This window comes from Eucyclogobius newberryi, unplaced genomic scaffold (genome assembly GCF_026437365.1).
Source record: "Eucyclogobius newberryi isolate DKJ021-1_F unplaced genomic scaffold, fEucNew1.0.hap1 SCAF_4, whole genome shotgun sequence".
Lineage (NCBI taxonomy): Eukaryota > Metazoa > Chordata > Actinopteri > Gobiiformes > Gobiidae > Eucyclogobius > Eucyclogobius newberryi.
The window spans coordinates 14,748,591-14,767,974 of NW_027316056.1; the positions used below are offsets into that span (position 1 = coordinate 14,748,591).

Genomic DNA, 19,384 nt, shown 5'->3' on the forward strand with positions numbered 1-19,384 from the left:
TAGTAGCGTGATCATTTAAAGGTTCCATATCATGCTATTTTTCCCGTTTCGTAGTCTACCCTAAGGTTATAATTGATAATAAGTGTTGCGCAACACCCAAAACGTTGAATAGTGAAATATCACCCATATCTTGCTCACAAACCTGGAAATGCACAAGGCTTAGTTTGAGATACGCTCCCACCTTTGCGAAGAGCGATCTGTCCGCCCACCTTGTGACGTAGTCTCAGCGAGAGCATGCGTCCCCACCCACCTCGTGTCGTAGCCTAGCGTGGAGATGGTTGGGGTGTAAACAGAGGCCGAGACATGCTCCGGTACACAGCGCTTGACACAGCAGCACAGTTGGAACAAAAAAACCTCAATGAGGGCATCCATAGTGTGAAGACCCTTTACCTTCTTAAACGCCTTATTTCTTGCCCTATAGCTTTACCACATGCTTCATTCCACCACTACTCTTCGGAATCGTGCCTTCCGCTGACTGTGTGATGAGTAAGACTATTGCACTATCCTCCTTCCTCCTTCCTGCAAAACCATACCACCGCAATCAGCTTTTCGTTGGAAAGCCTCCCAGTCCGCACCAGCCAACTTCCACCTTTGGATATTTGTCCTTCTGTCCACACAGCTTTCAATGCTAAGCTTAGTGCGTATGAAATAGTGGTCATTTCCAAGCGAAAAACTACTAAGAACTTCCCAACAACTAATGCCCGCTATCTCCTTGGACATAAGGGTAAGATCTATTGCACTCTCCGTATTGTTCACTATATTATAGTTCCGGCAACATCATTCAGACAAACAACCCATTCCTATCTGTACTACTACCACCCAATAATGTTTAGACTTTATTCTTAAGACTTTATTCTTTAGACTTTATTCCTCTTCTCTCCTTCCTCTCGCCCCTCTTCTACTTCTTTTTTCTTCTGTTGTTGTTGTTTTATGGCGGTTGGCGGTTTTTCTTCTGTTGTTGTTGTTGTTGTTGTTTTATGGCGGTTGGCATCCGAGTGTTGCATTACCGCCAGACTTTATTCCTCAGACGTTTCGTAGTCCTCAGACTCTGATCACAATTGCCCCCCTTCTGGCTCTTGACAGTTGTTGTTGTTGTTGTTGTTGTTGTTTTATGGCGGTTGGCATCCAAGTGTTGCATCACCGCCAGACTTTATTCCTCAGACTTTGTCGTAGTCCTCAGACTCTGTCGTAGTCCGTAAAAGTACTCCTTCCATTGCTTTGGTGTTACAAAGCCCATGAGGTCATGATATGTCTTTGTGACTAGAATAGTTGTTGTTGTTTCAGAGACCAACCGGCTTTATTCCAGGGAGACTCTTCTTCATCTTCCTCTCCTTCTTTGACGTTCGGTGCTTCCACCGTACAGCTTTATTCTTTAGGCTTCATTCTATAGGCTTTAATATGTCCACTGATGTCGCTGCTTGGTAGCCGTGCGTCTACGAGACTGGGCGAGGACAGGAGACCACCCCCACCCCCATCTCGTCACTCTGATCACTCTGACTCCCCACAAGCAGACCCCCATCACTCCGACTCCCATTTAGCGCCTTTAGCCTGTTTTCTATATCTGCCCAATCAAGCTCCTTTGTTCCAAGGAATCTCCCTGCAGCTTTAGCAATGATCCCGATCCTTTCAGTTCTGCTTTGAGTCTGAGCAGCACAGTTTACAACATCCACCATAAAGAGTACAAAATCCTCTCTATCCACAACCAGGGTATTCTCATTAATTCTGGAACCTGCACACTTGGGACCTCCACTCTTGAAACCTTCACACTTCTTGGGAGCCACGCTGGCCTTTCTCATTTCGCCCTGGCTGGGAGCAGCGCTGGCTCCCCTCTCTGTATTTACTCTAAACTCGTTACTTGAAACTTTCTTGACTGCATCTGCATAGGATATACCTTGAGAGACCTTTATTTTCTGCACCTCAGCAGCTCTTTTGCTAAACCTGCATCCCCCGTAGGCAGAGCTATGTTCTTCCCCACAGTTACAGCACTTCAGTTTTGCACCCACGTCACACTTCCCATACTCGTGGTCTCCTGCACATTTACCACATCTTTGCTTCCCTCTACAGACCGCTGCAATATGCCCAAAGCGCTGGCACTTAAAGCAACGCAGGGGCGGCGGAACATATGGCCTGACGCTATAGCACATGTACCCAATGAACACCTTACTAGGCAGGCACCTCCCTTCAAGTGTTACCATTACTGACAAGCTGTCACATCTTACCCCAAACCGGGTCACCTTCAAACGCCTAGCGTCCACCACCGTAACTCCAGTCAAATTCTCCTTAACTTCATCCACAGACGTTGCCGTAGGGACACCTACGATAACTCCTCTGACCGTGTTTCTTTCAGCATCAGACACAAGAATGTCCTTTCCACCCAGACGTTTAGTTCCAATCGCCTTCCGTTGCTGAGCCGCGTCCTTGCACACGACCAGCAGCGAGCCATCTCTAAGGACACTTGCACTCTTGATCACTCCCACAGCTACAGTTAGGCTCTTTGACAATGCCACTGAATTCCACTCCTTAAAGGATGCACTATCCTGTGCAAGCTTTATGATCACCTTACAGTCTCTGCTCTCACCCCGGATATCAATAGCTTCAGCCTCATCCTGCTGCTCATTCCCAGAACCCTCGGACGAGCTAAGGGACTTTTTACGTTTCCGGGCACGTGCAGGCAGAAAAGGCTGCTCCTCCACGCCGTCCAGAACGTCTTCCATCCCCGATCCACTCTCCTCCGCCATCTCCCGTCTCTCCAGACCGGGTGTCGTTTTATGGCGGTTGACATCCGAGTGTTGCATTACCGCCAGACTTTATTCCTTAGACTTTGTCGTAGCCCTTGACAGTTGTTGTTGTTGTTGTTGTTGTTTTATGGCGGTTGGCATCCAAGTGTTGCATTACCGCCAGACTTTATTCCTCAGACTTTGTCGTAGTTGTTGTTGTTGTTGTTGCTCTACGGCGGCTGGCATCCAAGTGCTGCACCACCGCCAGTGAAGCATATGCAAAAGAACACATGTGCATTTGATTCTTTTTTGCTTTGAATCCATGGGCTGTCTTTGAAGACGAGTCAGCAACACGTGTCATGTTGTTGTTGTGTTACTTAATGGCGGTTGGCAGCCTGGCGGTAATGTAACGCTTGGATACCAGCCGCCATAAAACACCATAGAAGAAGAAGAACTGAAAAGGTGCATTTACTGCCACCTACTGTAGTTGTATGTCTTCAAAGTATGTGTTTTACAGTAAAAAAAACACAGGCGAGAAAGAAAGAAAGAGAAAGAGAGACACCACGCAGAAGCAGTCTGTGTGTGACAGTCTTGGACTTTTAGAGGTAAAAGTGATCAACACAGACGAAACCGCGTATTTACAGCTGCCAAGGGCCAATTCTGCGCTGTCCCAGAGGCTGTGGGGGGCGTGGATACTTTTTTTCAATCTTCCAAGGGGGGCGCGCCAGAAAAAAATTGAGGGTGTTGTCCAATTTTATTTACAAAAATAATTATTACCCTATCATTATTGGTTTCTTTTCTGCAAGTTGCTAAAATATAAATACATTTGTAAATGCGATAGCTGCATTTTATTCGGTTTAACATTACACAAAGGGAGAATAATGGCCATTTTGGTCCAAGTTGCACTATTTTTACACCCCAAATACAAAATTGCAGCTAAGAAATGTCATTCCATATGTAATGTTTATACAATTTTAAAATGTCATTATCACCGCTGATGGCTTCCGACTTGTCAGTATGTGAAGAGTTGGATGTGAGTCATTCCAGCTAGAATGAGATGCCACAACCTCAGCAAGGCTATACTTAAATGTTACTTCGAAGCATTCTTCTTTTCTGTTTCTCTAATTGCCAGTTCTGATTTCTAAAACACATTGTGCTTTCTAAAACACATTATTTGATCAGCATTTTAAATTTAAAAGTTTATTGGTCATACATTTAAAAATGTTGTAAAACCAGCAACCAAGAAGTGTTTCTCAACACAAAACTCCACACGCTGTTACGCGAGATATGAAGATCAATAGATGTTAGATGTTGCTTCTGTGGGACATTCCATTCTCTTCCTTGAACTATGTTACGACTCAACTGATAAAATTGTTTCTTTGCCTTTTTGCCTTTTATTTGTCCATTGAAGCAATTGTTTTGCTCAAATTTACTTATATATAATATATATACGTCAAAATGGAAACTGAAAGTAGTTTTTCCATTGTTGCTCCGACTGCACTATGCAGAGCTAGCTTGTTTGCTAACGGCAGTTTGAGGTTTAGGATGCTTCAACTCGCCCCACAACAATTAATGTTAATTTTTTAAACAAACAGACTCACCTTAACGAAGAACCATCTTAAGGAGAGAAATTCAGTTCATATATGTTTGATTCTAAAGTCTGTATCAATGAGCGTAGCTGCAGTGTTCCTGTTGTTTATCTGTTTTTCTACCACTGTTTACTTGAATTTCTTTATAAATGTTAGGTGCAATCTACATTTATAGCAGAATTGTAGACCTTTATATTTATAAATAGACTGTAGCAGCTCTTTCACTGTGTGGTGTGAAACAATATTAGTTCACAGTTTGTATTCTTGTCTTGCCCACAGGGAAAGAGTGTGGTCCCAATGGCGCTGAACGTGCCTGGTTTGGTGGTGATGGCTGTCTTCTACCTGGTCATCTTGGGGACGGGTATTTGGGCCTCGATGCGCTCCAGGAGAAAAGAGAAGAAGTGGACCGGAGATGGCATGGAGATCACACTCTTAGCTGGACGCAATATTAACTTATTGGTCGGGATATTTACGCTAACGGGTAAGGTTAAATCAATAATTTTTCTGACTTCATATTTGATGTTACGCAAGCATACATTATAGTAGATTGACTTAATATACTTTAAACAAACCAAAATAATTAAATGAAAAAAGATTATTATTTTTGGTATAGTGTCTACCACCTGTTTGTTGTCTCCATGAAGATGTTATGGCTTTCTATGGTATAGCCTTAAATTCAAATCTGTGGAAAGGCAGCTTGCATATATGTTTTTCAATATATTTTTGTGCAATAATGCTCCATCACATAGTGCATATTTAAAGTCAGGAACAAGAATTCATTTTGTGTGTATTATTTGTACCACATCTTCTTTGTTATTTGTCTTTGCAGCGACCTGGGTGGGTGGAGGCTTCATCCTTGGTATTGCGGAGGCAACTTACAACCCAACACTCGGAGCTGTGTGGGCTCTGATGCCTGTGCCCTACATCGTAACCTTCTTCCTTGGTGAGACATAATAATAAAGTTTGTATTCCCTCATTCACCAATAAACGATTGGCTCTAGATCAACAAGAACGTAAAGTGAAAGGATAGACAACATACATTAAGAACATGATTGTATTGAACAGTTTTCCTAGTATGAAAAGTTTGGTAACTTCCATGTGACAACATCGTTTTCTGTTATGTTTAAACTGCCAGAAATATAGTGTTTCTTTGGGGTAAATTGTCCCTGCATTTTGGATTGGATTTTGAACATTTTGATCATAGACATTTTGTTTCTATGCACAGGTTTCAGAGAAATTTGTGATTAGAAATGTCCAACTAAATATATCTTTTCAGTCAATCAAGAGGGTTTTGACCAAGACAAACCTTTTGTTGTCTTATTTTAGATGATAATTATCTTCATCATCCAAGCATTCTAATCTTGTGTACTTCTGATAAGCTAAACATACTCTCCATCCATTTTCTTCCGCTTTATCCGGGGCCGGGTCGCGGGGGCAGCAGTCTAAGCAGGGACTCCCAGACTTCCTTTTCCCCAGACACTTCCTCCAACTCCTCCGGGGGGATCCCGAGGTATTCCCAGGCCAGCCGAGAGACATAGTCTCTCCAGCGTGTCCTGGGTCTTCCCCGGGGCCTCTTCCCGGTGGGACATGCCCGGAACACCTTCCCAGGGAGGCGCACGGGAGGCATCCGGAACAGATGCCCGAGCCACCTCAGCTGGCTCTTCTCGACGTGGAGGAGCAGCGGCTCTACTCCGAGCTCCCCCCGTGTGGCCGAGCCCCTCACCCTATCTCTAAGGGAGAGCCCAGCCACCCGGCGGAGGAAACTCATTTCGACAGCTTATATCCACGATCTTGTCCTTTCGGTCATTACCCAAAGCTCATGACCATAGGTGAGGGTAGGAACGTAGACCGACCGGTAAATCAAGAGCTTTACCTTTCGACTCAGCTCCTTTTGTACCACAACGGTCCGATGCAGCGACTGCATCACTGCAGCCGCTGCACCAATCCGCCTGTCAATCTCACGCTCCATCCTTCCCTCACTGGTGAACAAGACCCCGAGATACTTGAACTCCTCCACTTGGGGCAAGGACTCCTCCCCCACCTGGAGAGGGTAAGCCACCTTTTATGTTGAGAACCATGGCCTCGGATTTGGAGGTGCTGATTCTCATCCCAGCCGCTTCACACTCGGCTGCAAACCGCCCAGTGCATGTTGCAGGTCCGGGTTTGCCATCAGGACAACATCGTCTGCAAACAGCAGAGATGAGATCCTGTGGTCCCCAAACCGGACACTCTCCAACCCTTGACTGCGCCCAGAAATTCTGTCCATAAAAACTGTGAACAGAACCGGTGACAAAGGGCAGCCCTGGCGGAGTCCAACATGCACTGGGAACAGGTCTGACTTACTGCCGGCAATGTGAACACAGCTCCTGCTCCGGTCACACAGGGACCGGATATCCCTGAGCAAAGGGCCCCAGACCCCGTACTCCCGGAGCACCCCCCAAAGGACACCCCATGGTCATGGACATGGACGTCACAAACTCCAGTGTTCCACGACCAGGACGAAAACCACTCTGCTCCTCCTGAATCCGAGGTTGTACTATCGGTCAGATTCTCCTCTCCAGTACCTTGGAATAGACCTTACCGGGGAGGCTGAGGAGTGTGATCCCTCTATAGTTGGAACACATCCTCCGGTCCTCCTTCTTGAACAGAGGAACCAACCACCCCGGTCTGCCAGTCCAGAGGCACTATCCCCGACCACCGCGCGATATTGCAGAGACGTGTCAACCAAGACTTTAGGTACTCAGGGAGGATCTCATCCACCCCCGGAGCCCTGCCACCGAGGAGTTTGCGAACAACCTCAGTGACTTCAGCTTGGGTGATGGACGAGCCAGCCTCTGAGTCTCCAGTCTCTCCTTCCTCTTCGGAAGACGTGACGGTGGGATTAAGGAGGTCCTCAAAGTATTCCTCCGTCCGACAACATCCCCAGTCGAGGTCAGCAGGTCTCCGGTCGCCGGGCGGTTTGCCAGAATTTCTTTGGGGGCTAACCGATAGTCCTCCTCCATGGCCTCCCCGAACTCCTCCCAGGCCCGGGTTTTTGCCTCTGCAACAGCATGAGCTGCGGCTCGCTTGGCCTGCCGATACCTGTCAATGACCTCGGAAGACCCACAAGCCAGAGTGGCCTGTTAGCCCTTCTTCTTCAGTCTGACGGCATCCCTTACTTCCGGTGCCACCACCGGGTTCGGGGTTTGCCGCCACGACAGGCACCGGAGACCTTGCGACCACAGCTCCGAGCAGCCGCATCAACAATGGAGGCGGAGAACATGGTCCACTCGGACTCAATGTCCCCAGCCTCCCCCGGGACATGGAAGAAGCTCTCCCGGAGGTGCGAGTTGAAGACCCTACTGACAGAGGGCTCCGCAAGACGTTTCCAACAGACTGTCACAATGCGCTTGGCTCTGCCAAATCTGTCAGGCTTCCTCCTCCGCCAGCGGATCCAACTCACTACCAGCTGGTAATCAGTTGACAGCTCTGCCCCTATCTTCACCCGAGTGTCCAAGACACGCGGCTGGAGGTCAGATGACACGACAACAAAGTCGATGCACTGATGGACACCCTTGTGCTTGAACATGGTATGGACAATCCGTGGCTAGCACAGAAGTCCAATAACTGAACACCGCTCGGATTCAGATCGGGGAAGCCGTTCTTCCCGAAAACCCCTCTCCAGGTGTCACTGTCATCGCCCACGTGGCCGTTGAAGTCCCCCAGTAGAACAATGGAGTCCCCAGTTGGTGCACTGTCCAGTACCCCTCCCAAGGACTCAAAGAAGGCCGGGCACTCTGCCCTGCTGTTCGGCCCGTAGGCCGACACAACAGTGAGACCTGTCCCCCACCCGAAGGCGAAGGGACGCAAACCCTCTCGTCCACCGAGGTGAACTCCAACACATCGCGGCTGAGCTGAGGGGCTATAAGCCCACACCAGCCCGCCGCCTCTCCCCGCGGGCAACACCAGAGAAGGAGCTGGGTTCCAGAGCCCAAACTGTGCGTGGAGGTGAGGCCGACTATATCTAGTCGGTATCGCTCAACCTACTGCACAAGCTCAGGCTCTTTCCCCCCCAGCGAGGTGACATTCCATGTCCCCAGAGTTAGTCTCAGTGTCTGGAGATCTGGTCGCCGAGGCCCCTGCCGTCGACTGCCGCCCAGATCTCTCTGCACCGGCCCCTTATGAATCCTCCTGCGGGTGGTGGGCCCACGGGAGGGCGGCCCCACATTGCTCTTTCAGGCTGTTCCCGGCCGGGCCCCGTGGGGAAAGACCCGGCCACCAGGCGCTCGCCGTCGGGCACCCACTCCAGGCCTGGCTCCAGGATGGGGCCCCGGTGACGCCGATCCGGGCGACGTAATCGGCCTTGTTCTTGAAGTCGTCTTAAAGGGCTTCTGAACCGATCTTTGTCTGACCCGTCACCTAGGACCTGTTTGCCTTGGGAGACCCTACAAGGGGCTTGAAGCCCCCGACAACATAGCTCCTGGGATCATTCGGGCGCTCAAACCCCTCCACCACGTTAAGGTGTCGGTTCAAGGAGGGGTAAAACATACTCTTGGTGAGGGGAAATTATGTAACTCCTGGTAGCATGGGCAAGCCAAGTGATGGTGTTGTAGAAACAGGCAGAGAGAACATTTTGTGTCTTTGAAGGTGGATGACATAAACAGAGATATTCCTTTTTAGAACGCAGCTCAACTTCCTGTATTTAAAAAATGCAACTTGTGCAAAATGCCACTTGACAGATTTAAAAACTGTGATCAATATTTGCCACGTGTATTATCACACCAAATAAAATTATCATCAGAAAAACATGTCATGTGCGCTTTAACTGGAAATTATGACTCAGTGCATTCAAATTTTAAGCTCTTAGCATGTTTTAGCAAGTATCTATAATATTACTTTAGTTGAGAACATTGCCAGTTGCCTACAGCAGGGACGCTAAACTGAAATATAGTATCAGACACACAGATTATATTCGGAAACGCTTGTGCACCTTTCACTTTAGCCCTTGTCAAACCTTACCATTATCCATCCTGTTTTGCTTCAATTGAACACATTCACAAACTATGTAAGGCTTTTTCTGGGACTTAACATATCAGACTTGAGCTTGTCCATCGTCATCGTTACATAACATTGCGATGTAAATTCCTTTATTGGCTATATCCAAGTAAAGTATCTATCCAAAATATCTGGTAGTGGTCAACATTGTAACCAAATTTGATCACACAATTCAGCAGTTTTTCTGTAACTTTATTTTGTGCGGAGAGAGATTAATGGCCAACTCTGCTGGCATAAAAACTGACCCCTCATGTGGCAGTAAAAGTGCCACTCCAGTTAGAAATAGCTCGATGAGGCACTGGTACTGGACTGTAAACCAAAGCAACAGGTGTGGAGGGATGAGTTCTCATGGAGACGCCTGGAGCCTGCACAGAAACCCAGACATTTGAGTGTAAACAGCAGGGCACAACAATGGGCCTGTACAATGAGTTACCAGTGGAAACACTCTTGGCTACCCTCTTTTGTAGTTATTGTCAACAAAAGAAATCCCAGAGTTGAGCTGCCAATGTTCACGGTGTCTTTACCTATAACATTTTATTTATTCATAATTTTTTTTGTAACCTGTAAAAGAAAAAGGATACAACAGATGCAAAAGTATGTGCAGGGAGAAGCAAATAAAAAACAAAAAAAGTTATTATTTCTCTTAAATTGCCATACTCACACCATATACAACACAACAAAAACATTACAAATCAATAGAATATGAGAATGAAAGCTTTCCTAACAGAACAGATAATGAAATGTATTAATATATTATATTTATTGATTTAATACATTTACCCTCTATTTTTTTTTTGCCTAAACACCTCAAAATTGCATTCATATTGTGACCTATGCATCAAGATATGTATTGAATGATGGAAAAATGTTATTGTTGCTAATACTGTGGAACATTTCAGGTAAAAGAATGTGTGCACCATTGAGTCATTTTGATCATTCGTCCATTCATTCTTGTGCTACTGTTCGTGTTAAGAGGTCACTGGTGACTGGAGCCTATTCCAGTGACTTAGGGATAAGCTCCAGACTTTAAAAAACATATTATTTGTTTCATTTCATTGTTTTTATTACTTCAAGATATTGTCACTGTATTGTACATTACATATGTTGTAATGTACAACACATGTAATTGGAGTTGTAACTGCCAACACGCTCCAGCATAGATGTGGTGAGAATCTTTTTTTTCTTTGCCCCTTTGCCATTGTCAATGAACCAAATTCACAAACATAGGAACTTGTCCTGGTGATTCGACGCAACACAAAACAACAAAACATTGAACAATGAATACGAAACAATGAACAATGAATAGCTACCAGATATATAAAAATAGGTAAGTAAAGTTAAAGTAAGGTTAGAAATAGGCGTGATATGTACATAAATAAAATATGTAGTGCATTAAGAAGTGAACAGTGCAGTGAGTGCAAGATGCTTGTTCGTTTCACTATTCAAACCCTTGTAATACAAATAAAAACTGCTCCTTTCTCATGCACTACTTCATGCTTGTGCCTTCCTCTCAAATAAACAGGGGGTTTTTTCTTCGCAAAGCCCATGAGAGAGAACAAGTACATGACCATGATGGACCCCTTTCAACTGAAATATGGGAACTTCATGAGCAGTGCCCTGATCATCCCCGCTCTGGTGGCCGACGTCCTGTGGGTGGCACGCACGCTCGTCAGCCTGGGTGAGTGGTGCCAACACAAAGCAACACACTGTACAACAACAAGACATACGTTTAGACTAAACTTTCTTGGCCAACATGGGAAATAGTATTCTAGTTCAATATTAAAACAATAATAAAACGTAAATAGAGGTTAAAATTGCCTTGAAAAATAAAAAAAATGCGATTTGGTATGTATGACAATTCAAGGATACAAAGTTAAATTTAATCAAAGATAGATAGTTGTTCAAATGTGCAGGCTTTATTGTTAAAAGACGGCATAACATGGACATGTAGAGAGTGGGGGGAGACAATTCGGCAAACTTTATACAAGCTACATGTCAACATTTTGTTATGGCACAATTTTGACGAGAGAAATGCCTTGTTCTTTTCACTTTAAGGGTGAAACATATACGATACCATAGTTTAGGATTAGCAGCTGGCTTCTCCACTTTGCAGTAACTCATCAGGGTTAAGTTACTTTGGGGAACACATTGAAACTCTTGATATGAGCTCTGACAGGACTAACCAGCCAGTGGGCGTTAGCTGAAGATAGTCACTAAGTACTTCAAACATTTGACGATTCAACACTTTCGTTTGGTGTTTCCTCCTTCTTATGGGGGCACCGTACAGAGTTTTTTCTCCTAATTCTAATACTTTATTCTTTACTTAATCTATTTTTAATATAGACTATATTAAGTGTATGTGTCTTTAGTGTCGCAATGAGCATTTTGAGCCTTTGTAGTTCGATGGTGTGTTTTAATGCTGTTTTCTTTTCCATTTTTTTTTTTTTTTTTAAAAGGACTTAAACATCCAGCAGCCTGTTGATTGTGGAAGGTGATCATTTTCTTGAACCAGCTGATATGTGTTTTAGTCATGATTTGCCATATTTTTACAGAACAATGAGTATTTGAACTATAAATATTTCTCATAAATATAGTTATGAAAGCTGTGCTGACTCCATACAAGGACAGTTATGGGACAGGAATGCTCCTGGGACCTTTCAGCCTGGACCTATTAAACCGATATAGCACAGAGGACCCTCAGGCCTGTTGTTTCAGGACAGTCAAATACGTACATTAGCTACATTCATGCACGCACCACAAACAGGAACAGAAACACATGGTCTGTGAGCCGTGCACACAGACCATTTGACCCACACCCCTGTTGCTATGAGACTGTTTATATGAGTGTTGTCCCATATAAACTCTGTCAGTTTAGTGTTACATTAGTGCCAGAAAAGAACACTATTTGATGCCTCTGTCACAGAACTGTGGACGTTGGACGCTTAGGAAATCCCACATGGACTTTCTTTATTCCATTTTGTCCATCTTATAAAAGAAAACTCTCAAGCTGCTTGATATGTTTTACATAAAAATTAAGCTGTAAACCATTTATTTCAAGTCAAATTAATCTTTCAGGAAAGCATCAGTGTTTGTACTCCAAACTCACAAGTAAAAAAATACCCTAAAATTTAATTTAAAATGAATAGAACTTTTATATGGATTCTGCCTGGACATTTTTGCTTTATTATAAGACACTAAAACTATTGTTTAGTGAAAAGAGAGTTAAAAGAGAATTGTCAAAACCCAATAAATGCTATAACTAGTGTCAATCAGACCATACCTCCAGACACCAGCTTTACTCATTGATATATTTAACAAAGAAAACCTCGGCGGGATTTAAAATCTGAATTGCTCTGTGCAGAGCTTGTTTCTACTTATAATTAGAGTAAAACAGACATCAGAGTTCAAAACTTATCAGCTCACAAAGGCTCCTGCCAATTGTTTATGCTCCAGCTTCAGTTTTAAATAGGGGTCATTTTTTCAGGTGTTTTTGGAAAAATAGGCCCTAAGCATAAGAGGTTTATCCAGCAAAAACACTGTCAAGTTTTCACTTATGGATACGTTTGTATCCGAAGTGGGTCAGTGACCTAAAAATATGTGGGGGTGCTTCAGATCTGCTTTCCTTCCATAGCTGGTGCTGCCAATTAAGCCACCGGATATTGTCACACCTTTTCTTCTGTCTAATTTTACCCTTGAGGAGAACACCACGGCTCAGCGCAGAAGAGGTGAAATCCAGAGCTAAATTGGGAAAAGCAGCTACATAGGAATGAGTAATGATATGACTGTTATGTCATTCCCTCGAAATGACCTCGCACATGGTCAACAACAAAACCCATAATAAACACTAAGAAGTTCAACTGGAATTTGAAAACACGTCAAAGCTTCATTAAACTGTAATTAACTTACTCTATTTTGAACAAAACAACTGAAAAAACATGGCAGCAATCAATTCACCGCATCACAAACTATTCATGGGTCTTAGCTTCCTGTTTAATGCTTTAACACCAGAAAAGTGTGTAAATGTGTATGTGGCAGGGAAAGAGTATGGGGCGGGGCAGGGCGAGTGGCGATCGATTTTCTTTTCTTTTTAAGGCTTGTTGTGGTGTGGCAGCAGCAGCGGCTGGAGCGATGCTGGCACTGAAGAGACGGTTCAGGTAGTCACGTTTTGCTTGCCTTGTATGAGTAACAAGATGTCTTCTTCATTTATTTTTTAAGTAAACTGTATCTTGCTCTTTCAAGGGACTTATACATTTTGATTTTAATATTTTTTTATAAGGTTCTTACTTATCCAAAGAGGTTTGAATATGTTAGCATCACAATCAATAGGCTGCTTTTATTTCAAGACAGAAGTTGGTATTGTTGCATTTTAGGACTGTGGGTTGCCTCATCCAAGCTTTTGAATGTTTTCTAAGATATGTATGTAACATTATGAAATGTTCTTTAACAGTGAAATATTATACTACATAAATCACCTGCTTGTGGAAGTAATGATTTTGTTAACTTTTAAAAAGTGCCACTACTTCACAAGGATTGTGTATGCATGTCCAATGAACCCATCGTGTGCGTGGAAGAGACTTTAAATACTAAAGAAAAGCCCTGTTCTTAATCTCTGTAGACTCTTTGTTTAGTGGCATGCATGTCAGGATAACATTAAATGTATGAGACGTCACAGAGTTCAAGGTGTTCATTGTGGGCGGCTGTCGTTGCAGGCGGCACCATGGCAGTGATACTGGACCTGCCTTATGTCTATTCCATCATCATCTCGTCTGTGGTGGCCATCATATACACTCTGCTGGGGGGATTGTACTCAGTGGCCTACACAGATGTAATCCAGCTCATCCTGATCTTCATCAGTCTGGTGAGTAGCAACTATTGACTCAAACAATGGCTCTATTGTGACAGGCCCAGGCAGCCATGGAGACACAAACCTGTTCTTCATGAGTGGCAGCCATCATACTGATTATATTACACACTGTAGCAGTACGAGGGAAACAACTTAATGCATCACATACACATATTGTTGCATGATTAGATCTTTGCATGGTTGTTTAAAGAACCACTACTGTATTTTATGTATGTATATGTTTTTCAGTGGGGGGTCAGAAACCTTCTATTCTCCATGGAGAAGTTGTTTTGCCTGGAATGTTCCTCGGAATGGTATAAACTTAGCAATTTCCATGGAAATAAGCCGAGTGTCACTGCTCTTAAAGGAATTATGGATGTCACACTACAAGATGTGATGAATAACGGTAACGCGGTCACACTGTGCGATGGTTCACGTCATCAGTCGTAGCTACCATAAAGTTTACCTGCGTTAATATCAGGCTCTAGGCTCTGAGTGATAAAGTCAGAACTTTTACCTGTTCCCTTGAGACCAATGCAACCCTAACCCAAGTACAAAAGTAAAAGTGTCATTCGATGAATCAAGTCTGGGAACTCAGGTTTCATATCCTTGACTCGATTCGCTGATTGAGAATAACTCTTGAATGAGAGTCGAAACCTTTTGTTTTTCTAAGAACAGATGATACAACTGAATTTTTCCACAATGGAGCAGTCCTGGACGAATGAGGGATTACACACATTTACAAAAGTAGTCATTTTTGGTAAAAAAAAACACAAAGCACATAACATATAACACATAACAGACATAGAACAAGACCAGAGAGAGAAATTAAGAATAAAAAACAAGATAAGATACTAGAGGGCGTGCAATAGCAAGAAGCCATTGCGAGTGACTGCGTAATGCATGTCCATATCCTGTACATTTGCCATGATCACTGAATGACGAAAACACATGTGTTGACATGATGACGCCCGTGATGCCCGGTCATGTGACGATATAAAGCATATGCTTTGTGTTGTTGTTGTTGTTGTTGTTGTTGTTGTTGTTGTTGTTGTTGTTGTTGTTGTTGTGTTGCTTTTAATGGCAGTTGGCAGCCAACTGAAAAGGTGAATTAACTGCTGCCTACTGTAGTTGTGTGTCCTCTGTAGTCATCAAAAGTAACACAACAACAATCTCTCTTTCTCAATCTCTTTCTTTCTCTCTCTCTTTTTTAAACAGTATAACATAAAACACATACTTTGAAAACGTACAGCTATATTAGGTGATGCATCTTTTCAATTGGCTGTGCCATTAAAGGTAACATAACAACAACAACAACAACAACAATTGCGCAGTCACTCAATGAGTCCCACTGGGTTCATAGTAGGTCCAATTTGGAATTTTTTCCATTTGTTTAATGTCCATTATGATGTCAGTCTCAATGTTGAGCTTCATATTCTGGATCACACCAATACAGAAAATAAAGTCATTTTCAAGACAAGGTAAATCCCAACCTCCTTTTTCTTTTGATAATTGTAGAGTTTTAAATCAGATTCAAGTTTTTTTGCCTTGCCATACAAATCTTGAGATTGTTTTCTTCCATTCATCAGATAGAATGGAAATGGAATGGGGATGGAAATCTGGAGAGTCTGGAATAGATCCTATGACTTTGACTTAGACTTAAGTATGGGATAAGAGTCCATTTTTCAAGATTGTTTTTTATAGTGGAGAAAAGAGGAGTATCGTTTTTCTCTAAGATAGTTGATAGTTCTTTACGAAGCACCACACCTAATATTTAATCTTATCTTATGATGTCCACACCATAAATTGTTTCTAATTATCTAATATATTGGGCCAATGGTTCCAAATAAAGTCAATGAGTCTGTCAAGTGACCATTCATTTTGAGTCTTGATGTTGGGCTATAGCAATTGGAATAAATACGGCCAGCTAACAGATTCAAAAGCTTTTCCCGCGTCCAGACTTATTCATACAGCTTTGTTCTGCTGTTTTCTTATGATTCATTATATGTAAAGATTGTCTTGTGTTATCTGTGTTTGTCATTTGTTAATCATTCCTGTTTGATCATTGTGAATTAAAATTTGGAGTATTGCTTCCATACTTTTGGACATAATTGAGGTGTATACGCGATAGCCCACATTCAGAATTGAGATTGGTCTATATGAGGATCAGTCAAGTCGACCGTTACCCGCTTTAGGTATTAGGGATATGATGGCTTCTTCCCAACTCTGAGTGATCTTATGTTTTTTAAGGGCCCAGTTAAAAGTATATAGCTCTTTTAGAGCTTTATACCACTCTGAGGTGAACTCGTCACTCCCCGGAGATTTATTGTGTTTTAGTCTTAAGATTGCACTTTGAATTTCCTAGTTGTTTTGTAGAAAAATATTCAGTTGTTATGATTTGGACACTATTTTTCAAAAATCTAAACGTTTTGATCCTCATCCAAGAGTCATTATCAATTATCAATCTTCGGATCGATCAGTGTCCAGATGATTACAAAATCATCTTTTTCTACAATGGAACACTCCTGGACAAATGAAGGATTACACAGACTTGTTTCAGTAGTTGTTATTTCAGCACCTAATATTTGGTTTTGCTCTTCAAACACGGCAGGTGATTGAGAAAGTCCAAAAAGATATGATTTTTTTGTTCAGTGTTTCCTGATATGTTGTTTGGTCAGATCCACTGGTTGGTGGTGCGATCACAGCTGCCTCAGGTGTCCTTGGGCAAGACACTTAACCCGCCACGCCCCCAGTGTCTGCGAACATCTGGTGTGTGAATGGGTGACCTTTATGTAAAGCGCTTAGAGTGCCTTGACTGTAGAAAAGCGCTTTATAAGTGTGACCATTTTTCATAATAGCAATAAGCATTATTAGGCCCGAGCGCCACAAGCTGGCGAGAGGCCTATTAATCTCGTAAGGCCGCGAAAAGTGCGCACGTAGTGCGCACGAAATCGAGCGCGGAGCGCTCGCCCACTTCCAAACACTCACTAACGCACTCCTCCACTCATGCACGCCCCGTGCATACTAATTAGTAGTAGGAAAATGGAACATTACCGTTGTAAACGGGCGAAGCCCGTGCAAAAGTGCGCACTAAACGAGCACTTTACATTGCTTACATTTACATTGCATGGTAATGATGATTCCACCCCATGGCGGCATCGGGAAGGCTTAGAGCTTTCAAACGATGTATAATTTGTTGTTATAGTGGAAACGGCTATATTGTTTTTGCTAAAAATATTATTATTATTTTTATTATTATTTTTCTTGTTCTTCTTCAGCGCTTTGAGCTCTAATTTGACCCCCTGAACATGCTCAAAAACTCACCAAACTTTGCCCAAAATTCAGAATCGGCGAAAAATTTTATTTTTTCTGGGCCATTTTTTTTTTCGTTAAAAAATGGCGCGACAGCGCCACCGACAAAAGTCAAAATACATTGCGCCTATGGGAGACGCCCCGAGGTCAACTTTGGCGTAAAGCTACGAAATTCGGGACACGCATTCCTCTCGTGAGGACAAACAAAAAAAATCATTGTGGCCACGCCCCCAGACTTACCCTATGGCCGCCATCTTCCTTTGAAAATGAAAACACGCTGTGTTAGCCATTTTGTTCACGTCAAACTTTGACGAACTCCTCCTAGGGCGTTTTGCCCACCGACTTCAAAATCAGCGTACGTCCTCTGGACAAGTGGGGCATCTAAAGTTATTCAATTTTTTGAGATACCTTTTACGGTCTGTGTGCGGCGCAGCCGCAAAGTTGGACAACTTATTTTGGAATATTGCAGGTCTAAAAATTGCTCCCATTTGATCAAAACCAGTCCGATTAGGACCAAATTTGAATCATTTGTTAAACTTTCTAGTTTGGACCAGTTTAGGCTGACAAAATTGAAATGGCAGTGATAGCGCCCCCTACAGAGTGACCTTTAAATTAACATTGAAGGTCAAAAATTAGTTTTACCAAAATTGTCTAAACTTTACCCAAAATTCTATTTTGCCGTCCCGATCACAAAAGCCAATCACAAAAATGCCTAAATTTTTACGCCGTAGTCGTAGCGATGACAGAAACCTCCCATGTTATCCCTATGGGAAAACCACAAAATCTCTCAAATTACCACATTTTTATGTTTTACACTTTAACGAAGTCCTCCTAGTGCGTTTTGCCCACCAACCTCAAAATCGGTGTACGTCCTCTAGACAAGTGGTGTATCTAAAGTTATCCAAATTTTAAGGATAACTTTTACGGTCTTTGTGCGACGGAGCCGCAAACGTTTCCCAGAATTCTGACTATTTGGCCTTCAGAGTGGCCTATAAACAATAGAGTTTTTCCAAATGACATGATATTTTGCACACAATTCTAATTTACCATCCTGATCATAAAAGTATGAGAGCCAAAGTCATATTTTGTACGGCGTAACCGTAGCGTTGACAGAAACATCCCATGTTATCCTTATGGGAAAATCGTAGAATCGCTCAAATCACCACATTTTTACGCTTCACACTTTAACAAACTCCTCCTAGGGCGATTGTCCGATCAAGTTCATATTTGGAGAATATCATCTACACAAGCGGGGCATCAAAACTTACCCATATTTTGATTCTAAGTGCTACGGTCTCTGTGTGGCGGACCCGCAAATATATGTCAGAAATGGGAAAACAGCGAAATCTCTAAAATCACCACATTTTTACGCTTCACACTTTAACGAACTCCTCCCAGGGCGATTGCCCGATCAAGCTCATATTTGGGGGAAATCATCTACACAAACGGGGCATCAAAAGTTATCCATATTTTGATTTTAAGTGGTACGGTCTCTGTGCCGTGGAGCTGCAAATATACTGTCACAAATGGGAAAAACGCCAAATCCTTGAAATGTTCACATTTATGCTTCACACTTTAACAAACTCCTCCGTGGGCAATAGCTCGATCAAGCTTTACTTTGGGAAAAATCATCTACACAAGCGCGGCATCAAAAGTTATCCATATTTTTATTCCAAGTGCTACGGTCTCTGTGCGGCGGCGCAGCAAATTTGACTGACACTTGTGTTGATTTGCACTGGATTGGCCATGTCCAATGTGTCGCCGTCTGTCAAGTTCTTTTTTTATTCAACACACAATAAGGGCGCCATCTTTATCAAGTCAAAAGCGCAGAGTCGGAAGGCCGGCGGCCCGCGAGGGCCGTTGGATGCCGCTTGCGGCTTTAATTTTTC

The 19,384-nt window shown here is 43.2% G+C and overlaps 1 protein-coding gene across 1 annotated transcript in view; it reads left to right on the top strand.

Annotated features, from left to right (window-relative positions):
• The window catches only part of LOC140377216 (high affinity choline transporter 1-like), a 42,582-nt gene that overhangs the window by 10,801 nt on the left and 12,397 nt on the right, over window positions 1–19,384 (top strand). The window contains exons 2-5 of the mRNA XM_072462562.1: window positions 4,586–4,787; window positions 5,136–5,249; window positions 10,863–11,018; window positions 14,050–14,198. Of these exons, the coding sequence (XP_072318663.1) occupies window positions 4,604–4,787; window positions 5,136–5,249; window positions 10,863–11,018; window positions 14,050–14,198 (603 nt within the window). The 5' untranslated portion in view covers window positions 4,586–4,603. The remainder of the gene's footprint in view (window positions 1–4,585; window positions 4,788–5,135; window positions 5,250–10,862; window positions 11,019–14,049; window positions 14,199–19,384) is intronic.